The sequence below is a fragment of the Somniosus microcephalus genome, chromosome 4 (assembly GCF_052327205.1).
Source record: "Somniosus microcephalus isolate GS21.2 chromosome 4, FLI_Smic_1.0, whole genome shotgun sequence".
NCBI classification, from domain to species: domain Eukaryota; kingdom Metazoa; phylum Chordata; class Chondrichthyes; order Squaliformes; family Somniosidae; genus Somniosus; species Somniosus microcephalus.
The window spans coordinates 35,824,379-35,843,776 of record NC_140990.1 but is presented as its reverse complement, the minus strand read 5'-3'; the positions used below and the strand labels follow the sequence as shown (position 1 = coordinate 35,843,776).

Genomic DNA, 19,398 nt, shown 5'->3' with positions numbered 1-19,398 from the left:
CTTCAGGGGAGGAGATGGAGGGGAACCAGTGAGTGTAGAACTGAACCCAGCCAGAGTCAGCACCTTCAGGGGAGGAGAGGGAGAGGAACAAGTGAGTGTAGAACTGAACCCAGTCAGAGTCAGCACCATCAGGGGAGGAGGGGGAGGGGAACCAGTGAGTGTAGAACTGAACCCAGCCAGAGTCAGCACCTTCAGGGGAGGAGAGGGAGAGGAACAAGTGAGTGTAGAACTGAACCCAGTCAGAGTCAGCACCTTCAGGGGAGGAGAGGGAGAGGAACCAGTGAGTGTAGAACTGAACCCAGCCAGAGTCAGCACCTTCAGGGGAGGAGAGGGAGGGGATCCAGTTAGTGTAGAACTGAACCCAGCCAGAGTCAGCACCTTCAGGGGAGGAGGGGGAGGGGAACCAGTGAGCGTAGAACTGAACCCAGCCAGAGTCAGCACCTTCAGGGGAGGAGAGGGAGAGGAACCACTGAGTGTAGAATTGAACCCAGACAGAGTCAGCACCTTCAGGGAAGGAGAGAGAGGGGAACCAGTGAGTGCAGAACTGAACCCAGCCAGAGTCAGCACCTTCAGGGGAGGAGAGGGAGGGGAACCAGTGAGTGTAGAACTGAACCCAGCCAGAGTCAGCACCTTCAGGCGAGGAGGCGGAGGGGAACCAGTGAGCGTAGAACTGAACCCAGCCAGAGTCAGCACTTTCAGGGGAGGAGGGGGAGGGGAACCAGTGAGCGTAGAACTGAACCCAGCCAGAGTCAGCATCTTCAGGGGAGGGAGAGGGAGGGGAACCAGTGAGTGTAGAACTGAACCCAGCCAGAGTCAGCATCTTCAGGGGAGGGAGAGGGAGGGGAACCAGTGAGTGTAGAACTGAACCCAGCCAGAGTCAGCACCTTCAGGGGAGGAGAGGGAGAGGAACCAGTGAGTGTAGAACTGAATCCAGCCAGAGTCAGCACCTTCAGGGGAGGAGAGGGAGGGGAACCAGTGAGTGTAGAACTAAACCCAGCCAGAGTCAGCACCTTCAGGGGAGGAGAGGGAGAGGAACCAGTGAGTGTAGAACTGAACCCAGCCAGAGTCAGCACCTTCAGGGGAGGAGGGGGAGGGGAACCAGTGAGCGTAGAACTGAACCCAGCCAGAGTCAGCACCTTCAGGGGAGGAGAGGGAGAGGAACCAGTGAGTGTAGAACTGAACCCAGCCAGAGTCAGCACCTTCAGGGAAGGAGAGGGGAACCAGTGAGCGTAGAACTGAACCCAGCCAGAGTCAGCACCTTCAGGGGAGGAGAGCGAGGGGAACCAGTGAGCGTAGAACTGAACCCAGCCAGAGTCAGCACCTTCAGGGCAGGAGGGGGAGGTGAACCAGTGAGCGTAGTACTGAACCCAGACAGAGTCAGCACCTTCAGGGGAGGAGAGGGAGGGGAACCAGTGAGTGTAGAACTGAACCCAGCCAGAGTCAGCACCTTCAGGGAAGGAGAGGGGAACCAGTGAGTGTAGAACTGAACCCAGCCAGAGTCAGCACCTTCAGGGAAGGAGAGAGAGGGGAACCAGTGAGTGTACAACTGACCCCAGCCACAGTCAGCACCTTCAAAAGGAGAGAGAGCGGAACCAGTGATTGTAGAACTGAACCAGTCAGAGACAGCACCTTCAGGGGAGGAGAGGGAGGGGATCCAGTTAGTGTAGAACTGAACACAGCCAGAGTCAGCACATTCAAGGGAGGAGAGGGAGGGGAATCAGTGAGTGTAGAACTGAACCCAGCCAGAGTCAGCACCTTCAGGGGAGGAGAGGGAGGGGATCCAGTTAGTGCAGAACTGAACCCAGCCAGAGTCAGCACCTTCAGGGGAGGAGAGGGAGGGGAACCAGTGAGTGTAGAACTGAACCCAGCCAGAGTCAGCACCTTCAGGGGAGGAGAGGGAGAGGAACCAGTGAGTGTAGAACTGAACCCAGCCAGAGTCAGCACCTTCAGGGGAGGAGGGGGAGGGGAACCAGTGAGCGCAGAACTGAACCCAGCCAGAGTCAGCACCTTCAGGGGAGGAGGGGGAGGGGAACCAGTGAGCGTAGAACTGAACCCAGCCAGAGTCAGCATCCTCAGGGGAGGGAGAGGGAGGGGAACCAGTGAGTGTAGAACTGAACCCAGCCAGAGTCAGTATCTTCAGGGCAGGAGAAGGAGGGGAACCAGTGAGTGTAGAACTGAACCCAGCCAGAGTCAGCACCTTCAGGGAAGGAGAGGGGAACCAGTGAGCGTAGAACTGAACCCAGCCAGAGTCAGCACCTTCAGGGGAGGAGAGCGAGGGGAACCAGTGAGCGTAGAACTGAACCCAGCCAGAGTCAGCACCTTCAGGGCAGGAGGGGGAGGTGAACCAGTGAGCGTAGTACTGAACCCAGACAGAGTCAGCACCTTCAGGGGAGGAGAGGGAGGGGAACCAGTGAGTGTAGAACTGAACCCAGCCAGAGTCAGCACCTTCAGGGGAGGAGAGAGAGGGGAACCAGTGAGTGTAGAACTGAATCCAGCCAGAGTCAGCACCTTCAGGAGAGGAGATGGTGGGGAACCAGTGAGTGTTGAACTGGACCCAGCCAGAGTCAGCACCTTCAGGGGAGGAGAGGGAGGGGAACCAATCAGTGTAGAACTGAACCCAGCCAGAGTCAGCACCTTCAGGGAAGGAGAGAGAGGGGAGCCAGTGAGTGTAGAACTGAACCCAGCCAGAGTCAGCACCTTCGGAGGGGAGAGAGAGGGGAACCAGTGAGTGTAGAACTGAACCCAGTCAGAGTCAGCACCATCAGGGGAGGAGGGGGAGGGGAACCAGTGAGTGTAGAACTGAGCCCAGCCAGAGTCAGCACCTTCAGGGGAGGAGAGGGAGGGGAACCAGTGAGTGTAGAACTGAGCCCAGCCAGAGTCAGCACCTTCAGGGGAGGAGAGGAAGAGGAACCAGTGAGTGTAAATGGAAAGATCGCAACAAACTTCCCTTAACTCCAACCCTCTGATTTCTGTTTTGTAGCCATCTTTCCATCCATTCTGCTGCCTGGCCCTTCACTCCACATGGCCTGACCTGGGTCATCTTCTAGATCTTACATACTGTTATGGATAGCAAGCTGGTTACAAACAGAAAACAGAGAGTAGGGGTTGGGAGTAGCTGCTCAGACTGGCAAAAGGTGGGAAGTAGTGTTCCACAGAGATTGGTGCTGGGATCACTGTTGTTCATAAATGATTTGGGCTCAGGAATCAGAAAAACAATTTCAAAGTTTGTCGATTACTCCAGATTCGGAGGTAGAATTGATACTGAGGAAGACAAAATGCAAGAAGACATCAATAAATTTCAGAATGGGCGTGTAATTGGAAAATGAATTTCACTATAGATCAGTGTGAGGTGGTGTGTTTTGGTGGGAAGAATAAGGAGGCCACTCACTACATGGGCAAGGTGGTGAAATTGGGTTGCTTTCCGCCTCCCGCCATGCGCAGCGCCCCGGCTGCAACCTTGGGTTGTGACCCCTGACCTATCACTGGACGATATGTCCGACAGGGCCAGGGGTCGTTCCTGCAGCCACGGCAACGCCACTTAAAGGGCAGGTGTTGGGTGGCAACTTTTCATTTAGGCCGACTGCCAGCACCTGCCCCCTTCCCCTTTCTTCTTCGGGGTGTCGGCCGCGATCGCTCAGCCCGGCGCTCCTCTTGATCTGACACCCCGCTCCCCAGTGGTCCAGCAGGGCCCCAGTGTGCGCAGCTAGGCCCCGCCCCTTTAATCAGGGAGGGTGGTGCTATGTGCCAACGGGCGTGGCGCTGTTGCACAAAGTGCCGTGAAATTCACTGTTAGCGCCTCAAGAAGGAGGGGAGTGCTTCCAGTAGCACCCCGCCTCCTGCTTGGGGCACTATCACTGAATTTAATGCGCAGGAGCTCTAACGTTTTTGGGGCGCTAAAATGAGTCCCGGCGACATTAGCGACCCAAAGCGGGCTCCACCGAATTTCCACCCTCCCCCAGAGTCTAAATGGGCTGGAGGAGCGGAGGGATCCAGGGATACAGATACACAAATCACTAAAAGTAGCGACACACGTTAATAAGGCCATTAAAAGAAAAAGCACTGGGGTACATTCCTAAAGGAGCCTTCTGTTCCATGCCTAGGAGCTCTGAACCATGGCAGAGAGCGGCTGGGACACGTTTCTCACACGCCTCGAGATTAATCTGCACGGCGACTTAGCTGTCAGTGAAGAGAAACAAGAAAGACCAAAGTGCCGTTTGCCCCTCTCAGTGTGGCCCTGAAGGAGTGTCCAGGCTGAAGTTCTGTTCCCACCGTACGATCCTCCCCCAGATTGTCCTTTCTGAGCTCCAGCCAGGTGATGCTAAACACTCAGGTGGGAAAGACAAAGATCTACAACAATGTGTTTAACACAAAGCTGCTTTATTTGACATCTATCCAGAATATTAAACTCCAGCCCAGTTACAGGAGTTATTAACATCAGCAGAAACAAACCCCAACTGTCAGAATGAACATGGTTCAGTCCTGGATGTGATGAACAGCAGCAATAACAGCAGAATCCAACCCTTGCAGTCACTTGTGAACTCGCTGGTGTCTCAGCTGGTGGGATGACTGAGTGAATCCCTTCCCACACACGGAGCAGGTGAACGGCCTCTCTCCAGTGTGAACTCGCTGGTGAATCAGCAATGTGGATAATCGAGTGAATCCCTTCCCACACACAGAGCAGGTGAATGGTGTCTGCGGGGTGTGAGTGTGATGGTGTTGCAACAGAGCAGTTCTGCTTTTAAAGCTCTTCTCACAGTCAGTGCAGTTAAAAGGTCTCTCGTCAGAGTGCACAAGTTGGTGTTCAATGAGATGGGATGATGAAGCGAATCCCTTCCCACACACGGAGCATATGAACGGCCTCTCCCCAGTGTGAACTCGCTGGTGTGTCAGCAGGTTCGATGACTGAGTGAATCCCTTCCCACACACGGAGCAGATGAATGTCCTGTCCCCAGTGTGAACTCGCTGATGTGTCAGCAGGTTGGATGAATTTGTGAATCTGTTCCCACACACGGAGCAGGTGAACGGCCTCCCCCCGGTGTGAGTGCGTTGGTGCTTCATCAGATGCTTTCTGCTTTTAAAGCTCTTCTCACAGTCAGAACATTTAAATGGTCTCTTATTAGAGTGAACAAGCTGGTGCGCAGTGAGGCTGGAGCAGATAGTGAATCCCTTCCCACACATGGAGCAGGTGAACGGCCTCTCCCCGGTGTGACTGCGTCGATGAGTTTCCAGCTCAGACGGGTAATTGAATCCTTTCCCACAGTCCCCACATTTCCATGGTTTCTCCATGGTGCAGGTGTCCTTGTGTCTCTCCAGGTTGGACGATCAGTTGAAGCCTCGTCCACACACAGAACACGTGTATGGTTTCTCCCTACTGTGAATCGTGCAATGTTTTTTCAGGCAGTGTAACTGATTAAAGCTCTTTCCACAGTCAGTGCACTGGAACACTCTCACTCGGGTGTGTGTGTCTCGGTGCTTTTCCAGTCACACTGATGTTGAAATCTTTTCCCACCGACAGAACAGACAAACATTTCTCCTTCCACATTCAAAGGCCGATGATATTAACTGTAAAAGCAGTTTACAAAAGTCATCACTATAAGTTCAGGATAAAAATGCAGAAGATAATTCTAGCTTCTATGGAACATTCTTTCCTCTCTTATTACATAGAATTACATAGATTGTACAGCACAGAAACAGGCCATTCGGCCCAACTGGTCCATGCGGTGTTTATTCTCCACACGAGCCTCCTCCCATCTCTCTTCATCTCATCCTATCAGCATCTCCTTCTATTCCTTTCTCCCATGTGTTTATCCAGCTTCCCCTTAAATGCATCCATGCTCTTCGCCTCAACTACTCCCTGTGGCAGCAAGTTCCACATTCTCAGCACTCTCTGGGTGAAGGAGTTTAATCTAAATAGGACTTTCCTGGGCAGCCAATGAGCACTGCTGCCTCTTCTGTGCATTTCCTGGCGAGGCAAAACAGTTGATATTTTCTGATCAAAAAGAGCTGAGCTCGGCAGCATTAGTCCTGTTTTGCATCCTTTGGAGACCAGGTGCACGAGCAGAGTGAGCGCAGCCTTCACAGCAACCGCAATAAAATTGTTACAGTTGTGAAGGAACTTTGTGTCAGTGCACTGGACCACAAACAAAGTATGTGCGTCAATTATTGTCTGACTGCGTTACTGAGATATTTTAAAGGTGCTACATAAAGGTAAGTTGTTCTTGGTTTGAGTTGGCAGTGTGTAAATGCTGCCCTTCTCACAGCCTGTAAAAGGAGTTTACAAAAGCCATCACTGTGAGTCCAGGATAGATCCACAAACAGGACTGCCCTGGTAGACCCATCGTTTCAGCCTGTTCTTGCCCCACGGAACTTATCACTTCCTATCTCGATTCTATCTTTTCTCCCCTTGTCCAGTCTCTTCCCACCTACATCCGCGACTTTTAGGACGCCCTCCGCCACTTTAACAGTTTCCAGTTTCCTGGCCCCAACCGCTTCCTTTTCACCATGGACGTACAATCCCGCGACACCTCCATCCCCCAACCAGGATGGCCTGAGGGCGCACCGCTTCTTCCACCAGTGCCCATCCACCACTACCCTCCTCCGCCTGGCTGAACGTGTTCTCACATTGAACAACTTCTCCTTTAACTCCACTCATTTCCTCCAAATCAAAGGTGTTGCTATGGGTACCCGCATGGGTCCTAGCTATGCCTGCCTTTTCGTGGGATATGTGGAACACTCTTTGTTCCAGTCCTACTCAGGTCCCCTCCCTCACCTCTTTTTCCGATACATTGATGACTGTATCGGTGCCGTTTCCTGCTCTCGCCCCGAACTAGACAATTTCATTCACTTTGCCTCCAATTTCCACCCTTCCCTCACCTTCACATGGTCCATCTCTGACTCTTCCCTTCCCTTCCTCGACTTCTCCATCTCCATCTCTGGGGTTAGGTTATTGACCAATATTCACTACAAGCCCACTGACTCCCACAGCTACCTGGACTACACTTCCTCCCACCCCGCCTCCTGTAAGGACTCTATTCCATTCTCCCAGTTTCTCCGTCTCCGCCGCATCTGCTCCAACGATGCCACCTTCCACACCAGTGCTTCCGACATGTCTTCCTTTTTCCTCAACCGAGGATTCCCCTCTACCGTGGTTGACACAGCCCTCGACCGTGTCCGTTCTATCTCCCGCACTTCTGCCCTCACCCCTGCCCCTCCCTCCTGGAACCACGATAGGGTTCCCCATGTCCTCACCTTTCACCCCACCAGCCTCCACATTCAACAGATCATCCTCCGCCATTTCTGCCACCTCCAAAGTGATCCCACCATCAAATGCATCTTCCCCTCCCCTCCCTTTTCAGCATTCCGTAGGGACCGCTCCCTCCAAGACACCCTAGTCCACTCCTCTATCACCCCCAGCACCCCTTCCCCTTCGCCTGGCACCTTCCCATGCAAGCACAGAAAATGTAACACCTGCCCCTATACCTCCCCGCTTCCCACTGTCCAGGGCCCCAAACACCCCTTCCAGGTGAAACAGCGATTTACTTGTACTTCTTGCAATCTAGGATACTGTATTCGCTGCTCACGATGCGGTCTCCTCTACATTGGGGAGACCAAACGCAGATTGGGTGACCGCTTTGCGAAACACCTCCGTTCAGTACGTAAGGGTGACCCCGAGCTTCTGGTCGCCTGTCATTTTAATTCACCGCTCCATTCCCACTCGGACCTCACCGTCCTTGGCCTCTTGCATTTTTCCACGGAAGCTCAACGTAAACTTGAGGAACAGCACCTCATCTTCCGATTAGGCACTTTGCAGCCTTCCGGACTCAATATCGAGTTAAAAATTTCAGATCATAATCTCGGCCCCTATTACATTTTTACTTATATTTTTTATCCACCCCTTTGCAGTTTCTCCCTCCCCCCCCGCCTTTCCTTTTTTTTTCTCTCTCCCACATGGCAGCTATCTCTCATTCTGCCAGAACATTTCACACCTAATCTGAGCCATCTTTTGTCTCCACTAGTCCTATCACCATCTCATCCCGTTTTGAATACCTCTTAATGTCTCTTCACTTCTTTTGTTCTGTCCCAGCCCTACCTTTCAATCTATTTCATTTCCAGTTTTGAAAAAGGGTTAGACCCGAAACGTCGACTCTAATTTCTCTCCACGGATGTTGCCTGGCCTGCTGAGATTTTCCAGCATTTTCTGTTGAAATTGACAAGATTCTCTCCTCCTGGTTCCTGGCCAAGGGAGCCGCACATGCGCCCTGCTGCCCCCTGAGCCTCTCAAGATGGCAGCCGTTACCCCGGGCCTGTCACCGGGAGAAAGCCCCACAGTTGCCGCCCCGCTCGGGGCAAACGCCCGGCCCGGAGGCTCTTGTTCGGGGCCTGAGGCCCACCCCGTGTGTGTGTGAAGCGGATAATGTTGAGTGTTTTAATAATGGGGCCTAGGGCCGCAGTCGGGGTGTGAGCAGCCCGCAACCCCCCCGGGGTTAAGAACATAAGAAATAGGAGCAGGAGTAGGCCAATCGGCCCCTCGAGCCTGCTCCGCCATTCAATAAGATCATGGCTGATCTGATCCTAACCGCCAATCCACTATCACAGAACCATCTCCTGAATCTAACAGAATTAGACACACGAAATAGGAGCAGGATCAGGCTACACGGCCCCTGGGCCCGCTCCGCTCATGAACCCGCTCCCTGAGCTCGGGGTGTGAGCAGCCCGCGTCCCCCCGGGGTTCATGAACCCGCTCCCTGAGCTCGGGGTGTGAGCGGCCCGCGTCCCCCCGGGGTTCATGAACCCGCTCCCTGAGCTCGGGGTGTGAGCAGCCCGCGGCCCCCCCGGGGTTCATGAACCCGCTCCCTGAGCTCGGGGTGTGAGCGGCCTGCCTCCCCCCGGGGTTCATAAACCCGCTCCCTGAGCTCTCTCACCTGATGTGTCAGCGGCTCCTGCCAAGGTCCGCGCATGCTCAGCTCACACTGCCCGGGTGATCGACGGGTGCTCGGGACCAATAGGAAGAGCGGGGCGGGGCTGGAGGACCGAGCGGGCGGCGGGTCGTCCAACCAATCGGAGTGTGTGAGGGGCGGGGCCTGCCCTTTAAACCGGAACAACAGATGGTGAGCTGAGCATGCGCGGGAGAGGCTGATTGTTGGGCAGTGTGAGGTGAGTGTGCGCGGGTGGCGAGGCTGCAGCAGGTCAGAGGACGGCGGGTTAATGAACCCCGGGGGGACGCGGGCTTCACACACCCCAAGTGCGGCCCCAGGCCCGATTATAAGAGCAGTGAACATTATCTGCCCCCACCCGCGGGTTCCCGTTTCACTCCGGCCCGAATCTCAACGAAGCGCTCAACTCCGGGACAGACAGGAAGTGAGTCAGGGAGCGTTTGTAAATGGAGGAGAAATGCTGATTGATCAGGGAGCGTCTGTAAATGGGGGAGAAATGGTGACTGGTCAGGGAGTGTCTGTAAATGGAGGAGAAATGGGGACTGGTCAGGGAGCATCTGGAAATGGAGGAGAAATGGTGACTGGTCAAGGAGCGTCTGGAAATGGAGGAGAAATGGTGACTGGTCAAGGAGCGTCTGGAAATGGAGGAGAAATGGTGACTGGTCAGGGAGCGTCTGGAAATGGAGGAGAAATGGTGACTGGTCAGGGAGCGTCTGGAAATGGAGGAGAAATGGTGACTGGTCAGGGAGCGTCTGGAAATGGAGGAGAAATGGTGACTGATCAGGGCGAGTCTGTAAATGAAGGAGAAATGGAGACTGGTCAGGGAGCGTCTGTAAATGGAGGAATCACTCAGTATTTTGTGGCTGTTGGTTTGTGTGAACAAATATATCTCTGATTTTAATTAGACGCTTTTCTGTGTCCCAGCCTCTGTAAATACTGGCTGTAAAACTAGTAGGGGGCAGAAACAAAGGCCAACAGTAAAGAGGCTCAATGTGCAGAAAAATATTAAACAGGCAAAGGTGAAGGCACTTTATCTAAATGCACGTAACATTTGCAACAAGGTGGATGAATTAATGGCACTAATAGAAGTACAGTAAATGGGTATGATGTAATTGCCATTACAGAGACATGGTTGCAGGGTAAACTGGGAACTGAATGCTTCAGGGTACTCATTTAGGAAGGACAGACAAAAAGGAAAAGGAGGTGGCGTAGCGCTGTTAATAAGGGATGAGATCGGTACGGTAGAGATAAAAGATCTTGGCTTGGCAGATCGTGATGTAGAACCGGAATCAGTTTGGGTGGAGCTAAGAAACAGCAAAGGGTGGAAAACATTGGTGGGAGTTGTGTATAGGCCACCAAACAGTAATGGTAATGTAGGGCACAGTATCAATCAAGAGATTAGAAGTGCATGTAACAAGGGCAATACGGTAATCATGAGGGACTTTAATCTACATATTGACTGGGCAAATCAAATTACCACTAATGGAGGACGAATTCTTGGAATGCATGCGAGATGGTTTCCTGGGTCAGGATGTGGAGGAAGCAACCAGGGAACAGGCTATTCTGGATCTGGTACTGTGTAATGGGAAAGGGGTAATCAATAATCTTGTGGTAAAGGGTCCTTTAGGGACAAGTGACCATAATATGATTGAAGTTTACATTAAGTTTGAGAGTGATGTAGTCCAATCTGAAACTAAGGTCTTCAATCTAAAGGGAGGAAACTACACAGGTATGAGGGACAAGTTGGCCATGGTAGATTGGGAGACTACACTAAAAGGTATGAAGGTGGACATACAATGGCTAACATTCAAGATAATAATGCATAATTTGCAACAAACATATATTCCTCTCGGGCATAAAAACCCAAAAGGAAAAGTGATCCAACCATGGCTAACAAAAGAAATTAAAGCTAGTATTAAGTCAAAGGAGGAAGCTTATAAAGTTGCCAGAAAAAGCAGTCAGCCTGAGGATTGGGATCATTTTAGAAATCAGCAAAGGGGGACCAAGAAATTGATAAAGAAAGGGAAAATGGAGTATGAGCACAAACTAGCGAAAAATATAAAAACGGATTGTAAAAGCTTCTATAGGTATGTAAAAAGGAAAAGCCTGGCGAAGGTAAATGTAGGTCCTTTACAGTCAGAGACGGGGGAATTTATAATGGGGAATGAGGAAATGGAAGAGAAATTTAAGTAAATACTTTGTTTCTGTCTTCACGGAGGAAGACATAGAAACATAGAAGATAGGAGCAGGAGTAGGCCATTCGGCCCCTCGAGCCTGCTCCGCCATTCAATAAGATCATGGCTGATCATCCAAATTCAGTACCCTCTCCCTGCCTTCTCTCCATATCCCTTGATCCCTTTAGCCTTAAGAAATATATCCAACTCCTTCGTGAATATATTTAATGAATTGGCCTCTACTGCTTTCTTTGGCAGAGAATTCCACAGGTTCACCACTCGCTGGGTGAAGAAATTCCTCCTCATCTCTGTCCTAAATGGCTTACCCCTTATCCTTAGACTGTGACCCCTGGTTCTGGACTCCCCGGCCATCGGGAACATCCTTCCAGCATCTAGTCTGTCTAGTCCTGTTAGAATTTTATAAGTTTCGATGAAATCCCCTCTCATTCTTCTAAACTCCAGCGAGTACAAGCCCAATCGACCCAATCTCTCCTCATACGGCATTCCTGCCATCCCAGGTATCCGCCTGGTGAATCTTTGCTGCACTCCTTCCATGGCAAGAACATTCTCAGATAAGGCGACCAAAACTGCACACAATACTCAAGATGTGACCTCACCAAGGCCCTGTACAACTGCAGCAAGACATCCTTGTTCCTGTACTCAAACCCTCTCACTACGAAGGCCAATATACCATTTGCCTTCTTAACCGCCTGCTGCACCTGCATGCTTACTTTCAGTGACTGGTGCACAAGGACGCCCAGGTCTCGTTGCACTTCCCCTTCTCCCAATCTATTGCCATTCAGATAATAATCTGCCTTCCTGTTTTTGACACCAAAGTGGATAACCTCGCATTTATCCACGTTATATTGCATCTGCCATGCTTCTGCCCAATCACCCAACCTGTCCAAATCATACTGGAGTTTCTCGGCATCCTCCTCACAGCACACACGCCCACCCAGCTTTGTGTCATCTGCAAACTTGGAGATATTACATCTAGTTCCCTCGTCCAGATCATTAATATATATTGTGAATAGCTGGGGTCCAAGGACCGATCCCTGCGGTACCCCACTAGTCACTGCCTGCCACTCGGGAAAAAGACCCATTTATTCCAACTCTTTGCTTTCTGTCTGCCAACCAGTTCTCTATCCAAGTCAATACCTTGCCCCCAATCCCATGTGCCTTAATTTTACACGCTAATCTCTTATGCGGGACCTTATCGAAAGCTTTTTGAAAATCCAAATACACCACATCCACTGGTTCTCCCTTATCTATTTTACCAGTTACATCCTCAAAAAATTCCAGTAGATTAGTCACGCACGATTTACCTTTTGTAAATCCATGTTGACTTTGTCCGATCCGATCACTTTTTTCCAAGTGCTCTGCTATTACCTCCTTTATAATGGATTCTAGCATTTTCCCCACTACCGATGTCAGGCTTACCGGTCTGTAATTCCCTGTTTTCTCTCTACCACCCTTTTTGAACAGTGGGGTAACATTAGCTACCCGCCAATCCATGGGTACTGTTCCAGAGTCTATCGAATTTTGGAAGATGACCAGCAATGCATCTACTATTTCTAGGGCCACTTCCTTAAGACACAAAAAACCTCCCAGAAATATGAGAAAACCAAGGGTGTTTCGAGAATGAGGAACTTAAAGAGATTATTATTAGTAATAAAAACAGTACTAGCAAAACTAATGGGACTAAAAGTCGATAAATCCCAAGGACCGGATGACCTACATCCTAGGGTTTTGAAAGAGGTGGCCATTGGAATAGTGGACGCATTGGTTGTCATCGTCCAAAATTCTATAGATTCTAGAACAGTTCCTGCGGATTGGAGGATAGCAAATGTAACCCCGCTATTTAAGAAAGGAGGGAAGAGAGAAAACGGGGAACTATGGACCTGTTGGCCTCACATCAGTAGTTGGGAAAATGCTGGAATCTATTGTAAAGGATGCAATAACTGGGCACTTAGAAACTAATAGTAAGATTGGGCAGAGTCAACATGGATTTATGAAAGGGAAATCCTGTTTGACAAACCTATTGGAGTTCTTTGAGGATGTAACTGGTGGAGTAGACAAAGGGGAACCGGTAGATGTGGGGTGTCTGGATTTTTCAGAAGGCCTTCGATAAGGTCTCACACAAGAGGTTGGTGAACAAAATTAGGGCACATGGAATTGGGGATAATATACTAGCACGGATTGAGAATTGGTTAACAGACAAAACAAAGAGTTGTGATAAACAGGTCTTTTTCAGGATGACAGGCTGTGACTAGTGGGGCACCGCAAGGATCGGTGCTTTGGACCCAGCTATTCACAATCTATATCAATGATCTGGATGAGGGGACTAAATGTAACATTTCCAAATTTGCTGATGATACAAAGCTAGGTGGCAGTGTCAGTTGTGAAGATGATGTGAAGAGGCTTCAAGGGGATCTCGACAGGCTCAGTGAGTGGGCGAGAACATGGCAGATGGAATATAATGTGGATAAATGTGAAGTTATCCACTTTGGTAGAAAAAACAGAAAGGCAGCGTATTTCCTAAATGGTGAAAGATTGGGGAATGCAGATGCTCAAAGGGACCTGGGTGTCCTTGTACATGAGTCACTGAAAGTGAATGTGCAGGTGCAGCAAGCCATTAGGAAGGCAAATGGTATGCTGGCCTTCATTACAAGAGGATTTCAGTACAGGAATAAAGAAGTCTTATTTCAATTATATAGGGCCTTGGTGAGACCACACCTGGAGTACTGTGTACAATTTTGGTCTCCTTACCTAAGGAAGGATATACTTGCCATAGAGGGAGTGCAGTGAAGGTTCACGCGATTCATTCCTGGGATGGTGGGACTGTCGTATGAGAAGAGATTGAGTAAACTAGGCCTGCATTCTCTTGAATTCAGAAGAATGAGAGGGGATCTCATTGAAGCATACAAAATTATTACAGGGCTTGATAGGATGGATGCTGGGAGAATGTTTCCCTTGGCTTGGGAGTCTAGAACCAGGGGCCACAGCCTCAAGATAAAGAGTCGGCCATTCAGGACTGAGATGAGAAGAAATTTCTTCACACAGGGTGGTGAATCTTTGGAATTCTCTACCCCAGAGGGCTGTGGAGGCTCAGTCATTGGGTATATTCAAAACAGATTCGATAGATTTCTGACTAGTAAGGGCATCAAGGGATACGGCGATAGGGCCAGTGAATGGAGTTGAGGCAGAAGATCAGCCGTGATCTCATTGAATGGCGGAGCAGGCTCGAGGGACCGAATGGCCTACTCCTGCTCCTATTTCTTATGTTCTTAAAGGGGCTGGACTCTCGGGAGGCTCCACACCGCTGACTGCTTGTGTGTAAGTGATCTCCTATCAGATTAATGTGCTTCTGCTGTGTGTTTAATAAAGTGGCCAGAGCACTTCACGAAAGGTGGGTCTTTATTACAAGAGGATTTGAGTACAAGAGTAAAGACGTCTTACTGCAATTATATAGGGCCCTGGTGAGACCATACCTGGAGTATTGTGTACAGTTTTGGTCTCCTTGCTATAGAGGGAGTGCAACGAAGGTTCACCAGACTGATTCCCGGGATGGGGGGATTGTCCTATGAGGACAGATTGAGTAGAATGGGCCTATATTCTGTAGTGTTTAGAAGAATGAGAGGTGATCTCATTAAAACATACAAAACTCTCACAGGGATTGACAGGGTAGATGCAGGGAGGATGTTTCCCCTGGCTGGAGAATCCAGAACCAGGGGTCACAGTCTCAGAATAAGGGGTCGGCCATTTAGGACTGAGATGAGGAGAAATTTCCTCACTCAGAGGGTGGTGAATCTTTGGAATTCTCTACCCCAGAGGGCTGTGGAGACTCAGTCGTTGAGTATATTAAAGACAGAGATCGATATATTTTTGAATATTCAGAGAATCAAGGGATATGGGGATGCAGGAAAGTGGAGATGAGGTAGAAGATCAGCCAGGATCTTATTAACTGGCAGAGCAGGCTCGAAGGGCCGAATGGCCCACTCCTGATCCTCTTTCTTATGTTCTTATGAACCAGTGAGTGTAGAACTAAACGCAGCCAGAGTCAGCACCTTCAGGGGTGGAGAGAGAGGGGAACCAGTGAGTGTAAAACTGAACCCAGCCAGAGTCAGCACCTTCAGGGGAGGATAGGGAGGGGAATCAGTGAGTGTAGAACTGAACCCAGCCAGAGTCAGCACCTAGAGATGTCTGTTCTGATTTTCTATCCTTGCTTTTGTAAACTTTTTTTACAGGCTGTGAGAAGGGCAGCAGTTACAGACCGCAAACTCAAACCAAACATCACATCAAGATCTGACAGAGTCACTTCATTCAACAGGACCCGAATATCATCGGCCTTTGAATGTGGAAGGAGAAATGTTTGTCTGTTCTGTCTGTGGGAAAAGATTTCAAACATCAGTGTGACTGGAAAAGCACCGAGACACACACACCCGAGTGAGAGTGTTCCAGTGCACTGACTGTGGAAAGAGCTTTAACCAGTTACACAGCCTGAAAAAACATCGCACCATTCACAGTGGGGAGAAACCGTACACGTGTTCTGTATGAGGACGAGGCTTCAACTGATCGTCCAACCTGGGGAGACACAAAGATACCCGCACCACAGAGAAACCCTGGGAATGTGGGGACTGTGGGAAGGGATTCAATTACCCGTCCCAACTGGAAACTCATCGACGCAGTCACACTGGGGAGAGACCGTTCAGTTGTTCTCACTGCCTGAAGACTTTCAAAGAATCATCAAACCTGCTGAAACACCAGCAAATTCACACTGGGGAGAGGCCGTTCACCTGCTCTGTGTGTGGGAAGGGATTTTCTCAGTCGAACCACCTGCTGACACACCAGCGAGTTCACAGTGATGAGAGACCGTTCAGGTGCTCTCACTGCGCAAAGACATTTGCCCACTCATCTAACCTGCTGAAACACCAGCGAGCTCACACCAGGGAGAGGTCGTTCACTTGCTCCGTATGTGGGAAGGGGTTCACTCGTTCATCCAACCTGCTGGCACACCAGCGAGCTCACACCAGGGAGAGGTTATTCTCCTGCTCTGTATGTGGGAAAGAATTCACTCGTTCATCCAACCTGCTGACACACAAGCGAGTTCACACTGGGGAGAGGCCGTTCACCTGCTCTGTGTGTGGGAAAGGATTTGCTCATTCTTCCCACCTGCAGACACACCAGCGAGTTCACACTGAGGAGAAGCCGTTCACCTGCTCTGTGTGTGGGATGAGATTCACTCAGTCATCCAACTTCCGGACACACCAACTTGTTCACACTAATAAGAGACCTTTTAAATGTTCTGAGTGTGAGAAGAGCTTTAAAAGCACAAAGGATCTGCTGACACACCAGCGAATTCACACTGGGGAGAGGCCGTTCACCTGCCCCGAGTGTGCAAAGGGATTCACTAATTTATCCAACCTGCGGACACACCAGCGAGTTCACACTGGGGCGAGGCCGTTCACCTGCTCCGTGTGTGGGAAGGGATTCACTCAGTCGTCCAACCTGCGGACACACCAGCAAGTTCACAAGTGACTGCGGGGGTTGGATTCTGCTGTTATTGCTGCTGTTAATCATATCCAGGACTGAACCATGTTCATTCTGACAGTTGGGGTTTGTTTCAGCTGATGTTAGTAACCCCTATAACTGGGCTGGAGTTTAATCTGTATCAATGTCAAATAAATGAGCTTTGTTTCCCACACACGCAGTGTGTTGAGTCCTTGATATCTCGACAATAAAACGAGCTGATTGAGGACTCGTTACAAACTGAGTGGAATCCACCTGAGAACTGAGTTCCCACAACTTGTTAAAAGATGGATCTACAAGATGTCCAAGTCTGACAGGACGGAAAATTCTATTATATCACAGGGTCCACTTCAACCCTCCAGGGCAGTGAGCCCCTGTAATATTGGATTTTAACCTATGGGAAATATTCTGATAATCTGTTATTGTCACGGGGCAAAGCAGCCTTGTTACTTTAACATCAGTTTAATCAAACTCAATGGACAAGCCGATCTCCAAAGGGAAACGTTTCCTTAAAGCTGACGGTGTCGGCAGTTCTGCAGCTCATTTCTCAGTGTGAGCGTGTCAGAATGAAAAGCTTTAACAACAGCTGATGTTTCACACAGGGAGACCTCACCAGGCCATTGGTGGAGTTTAATGGGCTGTTTGTGTCACTGGGCTACAGGAGGCCATTTTTAACCGAAGGAAAACTGGTCACAGCAAACAGAGTTTAATAGACTGTCCCTGGTCCACTCGAACCCCCACCTTCTCTCTCACTATTTATGGGCACTGCTGCAGTAATTGCTCCTCTGACCTTTCCTCTCTTGTCCCTCCTTCACCCTTAATACACGGCCCGACACAATCTCCCTCCCCCTACATCCTCACTGTGCTGGAATCCACACCAGTCTCCCCATCTACTCCTTGTTCTCTCCCTGGATCCGAAAACTACTGAACTCACTCTTCCCCTCCTGAAGTCTCCAGGCTCTAAAACTGAAGCTTGGTGTCCCTCAGTCCCGACTCCTTGATTTACCTCCCCTTCTCCCCTCCTCTTTCCCCCTTGGTTGTGTTCCACACTCTGGGCCTTGGGCCTTCCCCGGGGATTCTCAGTATGAACAGGTGGGATGTGTTTGGAGACAGGGTGTCCCGGCTCTCCACCTTTAAAGGGACAAGGAGACGACCAGCTGGGCTGAATGGCCCTGCTTTATGACATCACTGCAGTGCCTAGCAACCAGCCTCCCTGAGCCCTGCTCATTATGGGCTGGGTTTAGCTCAGTGCTGTTACAGGAAGGGAAACAGGAGCAGGATTCACCCCGTGTGGAGCCCAGGATTAATGGGGAGAGGTACAGGATCAATTTATACCTTATTGAGTGAGAAATGTCATTGTCCCGGACACTCCCTGTCCCTCGGGATCTGTGTCGGGGAGCGGCTGATGGGTTTACTCTGTATCTAACCCGTGCTGTACCCGACTGGAGAGTGTTTGATGCTGACACTAGGGGCTCAGCTCCACGAGCACAACATTTAACCCAAAGATGATCTGATAAACCCATCAGCTTCTCCCCTGGACACAAGTCCTGAAGGACAGGGAGTGTCTCTGATATTTTGGTCGGTGTCGTTGATCAAGTTTAAACACCTCGCTCACATCTCCTCTCACCCTGCTTTGTTCTAATGAGAAGTGCCCCAGTTTCTCTCGTCTCTCCTCCTGGGAAAGAGAAGTTCGCCTCAGTTAGAAACTCAAACAGGCGCTTCACTGCAGACAGGCCATCATGAGGAAACATTTCTTTACCCAGCTTTATCTGAGCCAGTGTGTTGTGAGAAAAAGAGCCTTGTGTCCAATAAGGGGAATAAAGGCCACTGACCAGTCACCATTTCTCCTCCATTTACAGACGCTCTCTGACCAGTCACCATTTTTCTTCCATTTACAGACGCTCTCTGACCAGTCACCATTTTTCCTCCATTTACAGACACTCCCTGACCAGTCACCATTTCTCCTCCATTTATAGACGCTCTCTGACCAGTCACCATTTTTCCTTCATTTACAGACACTCCCTGACCAGTCTCCATTTCTCCTCCATTTACAGACGCTCCCTGACTTCCTGTCTGTCCCGGAGTTTGGGCGGGGCCCCTTTGCTGAGGGAACAGGCGGGTGGATAATGTTCACTGTTTTTATAATCGGGCCTGGGGCTGCACTCGGTGCAGTGAGGGAGGAAATGCAGTGGGTGTTGTGTAGATGGATTGTCAAAAGGTGTTTGATAAGGTGCCGGACAGGAGGCTTGTTGATCAAATTAAGGCTCACGGTATTAAAGGGAGTGGGGCAGCGTGGACAGGAAGTTGGGTAAAGGGCAGAAAACAGAGACTCGTGGTTAATGGATGTTCTTCAGACTGGAGATGTGTGAGGTAATAGATTTAGGAAGAAGAAAAACATAGGAAATGTACATGAAATGGTAAAACTTTGAAAGGAGTGGAGGAGCAGAGAGACTTAGGGTGTAAGATTCTAGCTAATGCCTCGTCTTATTAACTTGCAGGTTCAAACACTCCCAGGGCAGGTACAGCACGGGTTAGATACAGAGTAAAGTTCCCTCTTCACTGTCCCATCAAACACTCCCAGGGCAGGTACAGCACGGGTTTGATACAGAGTAAAGTTCCCTCTACACTGTCCCATCAAACACTCCCAGGGCAGGTACAGCACGGGTTAGATACAGAGTAAAGTTCCCTCTTCACTGTCCCATCAAACACTCCCAGGGCAGGTACAGCACGGGTTTGATACAGAGTAAAGTTCCCTCTACACT

The 19,398-nt window shown here is 50.2% G+C and overlaps 2 protein-coding genes across 3 annotated transcripts in view; one reads left to right on the top strand and one right to left on the bottom strand.

Annotated features, from left to right (window-relative positions):
* The window catches only part of LOC147118619 (uncharacterized), a 78,688-nt gene extending 61,885 nt beyond the window's left edge, over nucleotides 1-16,803 (top strand). The window contains exon 3 of one of the 2 annotated variants that reach the window (XM_085984505.1): nucleotides 16,176-16,803. In XM_085984505.1, the coding sequence (XP_085840631.1) occupies nucleotides 16,176-16,645 (470 nt within the window). In that variant the 3' untranslated portion in view covers nucleotides 16,646-16,803. The remainder of the gene's footprint in view (nucleotides 1-16,175) is intronic. The other variant, XM_085984506.1, reaches the window with a different exon arrangement.
* LOC147118620 (uncharacterized) lies at nucleotides 4,359-8,976 on the bottom strand. Its single transcript, XM_085984509.1, has 2 exons — nucleotides 8,922-8,976; nucleotides 4,359-5,562 (listed from the first exon to the last, which is right to left on the bottom strand). Exon 2 carries the CDS (start codon nucleotides 5,284-5,286, stop codon nucleotides 4,528-4,530), a length of 759 nt encoding a protein of 252 aa, XP_085840635.1. The 5' UTR covers nucleotides 5,287-5,562; nucleotides 8,922-8,976; the 3' UTR covers nucleotides 4,359-4,527.
* Nucleotides 16,804-19,398: the final 2,595 nt, after the last annotated feature.